Source organism: Primulina huaijiensis, unplaced genomic scaffold (assembly GCF_012295235.1).
Source record: "Primulina huaijiensis isolate GDHJ02 unplaced genomic scaffold, ASM1229523v2 scaffold40555, whole genome shotgun sequence".
In the NCBI taxonomy this organism is placed as follows: Eukaryota; Viridiplantae; Streptophyta; class Magnoliopsida; order Lamiales; family Gesneriaceae; genus Primulina; species Primulina huaijiensis.
This window is the reverse complement of record NW_027359598.1, coordinates 15,206-18,694: the sequence shown is the minus strand read 5'-3', so window position 1 is coordinate 18,694 and position 3,489 is coordinate 15,206. Positions and strand designations below refer to the sequence as shown.

Genomic DNA, 3,489 nt, shown 5'->3' with positions numbered 1-3,489 from the left:
GTCTTGAGTCATCGCTATATTCCCCTCCTACCGCTGCCCTTTCCTCCCTTCTTTCTCTATCGTTCAGTCCGTGCAGCTCAGAGCTTTTACATCAATTAGTCGCTATTTTATAATATTTTTATAAGTGATTTTAGTGTACCTTTAATGATGGTGACGAAATGATAAAAATAGTCTATTGTTTTGACAGCAGAAACTGGAATGATGGATAATTGGATATGTTCTAATGCAATTAAATAATTTTAAATTTTTGTTGCCTTTATTGAGCTACTGTTATTATTTTATTCCATGTAATTATATTTCAAAATATGTAATAATAATTATACTAAAGGATGAATGATTTGTGCGGTAGACGAATGCAAAAGTGTTCAGAAAGGCCAGAGAAATTTCTTTTTCTGCATCAACATATACGAGTGAGGTCTTTTTGTGAGCCCAACTAATCACAAGAAGCTCTCTTGAGGCTGCCCTCTCTTTCTCGTTAGCCTAACATTTTTCTTGTAAAGTTCTCATCTTTTCAAGAATTTAGAAATCTTCCATTTTAGTTGATATTTCATGTCAACACCTCAAGAACATGATTACATAGGCTTGTCTGAGCCTCCACCATTGGAGAAGACCTCTGATAAGCTCTCAACTTCTTGTTCTTCCTCTAAAGTTTCCGCAGAAAATGAGGGAAAACGTGGGGTTTTAAACCTGAAAGAAACGGAGCTGAGGCTTGGCTTGCCAGGCTCAAAGTCTCCTGAAAGAAAGTCTGTTAATGGAGTTTCTCTTTTTGGGACAGATTTGAAGGATGAGGGTAATAATGGGTTTTCCCAGAGCCATTTGAAAGGCTTTGTTTCGGGTGCAAAGAGGGGTTTTTCGGATGTTATTTTTGGTTGTGAGAAATGGGGTTTGTGTGTCAATGGTGCATCTGAGGTTGATTTTGGGAAAAATGATGTTTTGTTTTCTCCAAGAGGAATGAACGGTGGTTCCAAAAATGGCAATAATTTACAGTCTTGTTTGAGTTCTGTGAAGGAGATTGGGAGTAACACCCCTGTAAAGCCTGTTGAGGGGAAGAAGAATGAAAATGGTGCTACTGCCCCTGCTTCAAAGTGAGTTTTTAAGTTGGGAATTGAGAAATCTTCCTTTTTTTCCCTTTCTTTTCGAATGATTTTTGACATGCTAGTATTGTATGCTCTTTACACCTGGTTTCTTTAACAATGAGCTAAATTTTGTTTGGATAACATATTACCTCTTTACTCTGTTCAAGGCCTGAGAAAACATTGTTTGTTTTGAGTCTCTTATGAACAAATTCGACTTGAAGTCTTGTTTTTGCCACATCTTTTATGGTGAAACAGTAGAAATCTTGTGTATCTCGAGAGAGGGACAATATTAGTCGACAAATAATTAAATGGTATTATGTGGTTCATCTTGTTCAAAGATTCAAGAAGGATGATATTTTGTTACTCCGTAATCGTCTTATCTGTTTTCTTGAAAATTTCATCATATTAAAGTTTTAACGTTCAACAGGGCACAAATAGTTGGATGGCCACCAATTCGATCATTTCGAAAGAACACACTCACCTCTAATTTATCGAAAAATGGTGATGTTATTGGGAAATCACGATCAGGCTGCCTTTATGTTAAGGTCAGCTTGGATGGAGCTCCATATTTGAGGAAAATTGATCTCAAAATTTACGGTGGCTATGCAGAAGTGTCTTCTGCTCTTGAGAAGATGTTTACTTGTTTTACAATAGGTACTCTCTTTCCGCCCTCCGTATCATAAACCTGGCTTATGGCACCATGCAAGCCGGACTCTGAACAATGAATACCAGTAACAATTATTTGTCATCCATCATCGCCTTAGGAAAATGATAAACACGAGTTGCTAGAAGAGTCGGTTGCATAATTCATAAAACCCTTTATAATTCTCTAACGATCAAATGTGGGACAAGATAAAACGGTGGTTACTGTTGAATTACGTAGGTTTAGGTCTTATACGACACATTTGGTGTATGTACATCATCGAGCATATGACCTGTTTGCAAGCATGTGTGAGTGTGACAGTGCGTGATTAGATCTCTCAATCAGCTCAGATAATTTCTCGACAACTTATGTTTCAAATGTGCATTTTATTTGAACTTGCTATTTTTTTTCCGCCTTTTGGCATGATCTGTAAATAGGGCAATATGGTCGGGGTCTTTCTGGACAAGAGGGTCTTACTGAGAGTTGCTTAAATGATCTTCTCCATGGCTCTGAATACGTGCTTACGTACAAAGATAAAGATGGTGACTGGATGCTCGTTGGTGATGTTCCATGGGAGTGAGTTGCAGTTTTTTCTTGAATTTGTTGTGTTATTTAAGTTAGGATCAATATCGCAAAGCCGGGCTTGTGGAAAATAAAATATGGTCTCAGTAGCAGGACCTACTTTTCAAATCTGCTGCTGAAGTCATCTCTAATCTTATTTTCCATTCGACAAGTCCCAAGTCTCCTCATGCCTTGTAACAGAACATTGTTCATATAATTGTTGGATATGCAATCTTCTCAAGAAAATTTTGCAACTCATTCTAAACAAATCCACTTTTGGTGCTAAATTAGTAGTTCTTCATCTTTAAAATTTTATTTGTTGGTGGTGCATTTCAGGATGTTCACAGATTCATGCAAGAGATTAAGGATCATGAAAAGCTCGGAGGCAATTGGACTTGGTATGACTCAGATTCATCCTTAATTATGCGTTTTTACGCCTATACAAAAGCATGATGAAATTTGAATGTTAAATATCACTTGCGCAAGACAAATAAGTTGATTATGGTCTTGGTTTCAGCTCCGAGGACGATGGAGAAGTACAAGAGCCAAAAGTAGAGCAGAGTGTGATAAAAATATATGTGATTGTCTGAAATCCACAAGGGTTTTATTTTCCTTTTTTTGTGTGTTTAAATCTAGCATATGTGCAGTATTCATCTAAGTAATGTTTTCCAGTAAAATGTTCGGATATGTATTTGCAACGAGTGACAATGTAAGCTAGAAACTTGCAATATGAATCCGTTTCTGTTTCGGTTTTCGCCGATTCCCAGATTTCTCTATCTACTTTCTTAATTCAACTTGTACTTGTTGCAATCCCAGAACTTAAACGAAGTTTAAATTATATTAAGTTTTAGAGAATTTTCTTTTACATGGCTGTTCGTCCAATTCGAACCCTCTTTTTGCAAACTAACAGTGCCTCTAGTTGGTTGAATTAAATATTCGGGATGAACAAAATTTCAGTATGACAAAATTAATATTTCTTGGTCATTCAACAGTGCCTCTAGTTGGAGAAGTCTCAAAATCTTGCGAAGCCAAGCCTCTGAAATAAGCCATGTCTACTGTCTTCAACAGCAAGATTTGATGCGCGAGCTGGAACAGATCTTTGTTCAATGAATTAGAGGAGCGCCAGCAACTGGGGAAAGTTCCCAGTTAACAAAACTGTTACTCCAACCAAATATTCGTGACGCTTCTAAATTGTTCGATTGGAAAATT

General features: G+C 37.0%; 1 protein-coding gene across 1 annotated transcript; it reads left to right on the top strand.

The window, feature by feature from the left end:
• The first annotated feature begins 300 nt into the window (after positions 1–300).
• LOC140969303 (auxin-responsive protein IAA27-like) lies at positions 301–3,035 on the top strand. Its single transcript, XM_073430619.1, has 5 exons — positions 301–1,085; positions 1,504–1,730; positions 2,157–2,295; positions 2,617–2,678; positions 2,798–3,035. Exons 1-5 carry the CDS (start codon positions 550–552, stop codon positions 2,833–2,835), a joined length of 1,002 nt encoding a protein of 333 aa, XP_073286720.1. The 5' UTR covers positions 301–549; the 3' UTR covers positions 2,836–3,035.
• Positions 3,036–3,489: the final 454 nt, after the last annotated feature.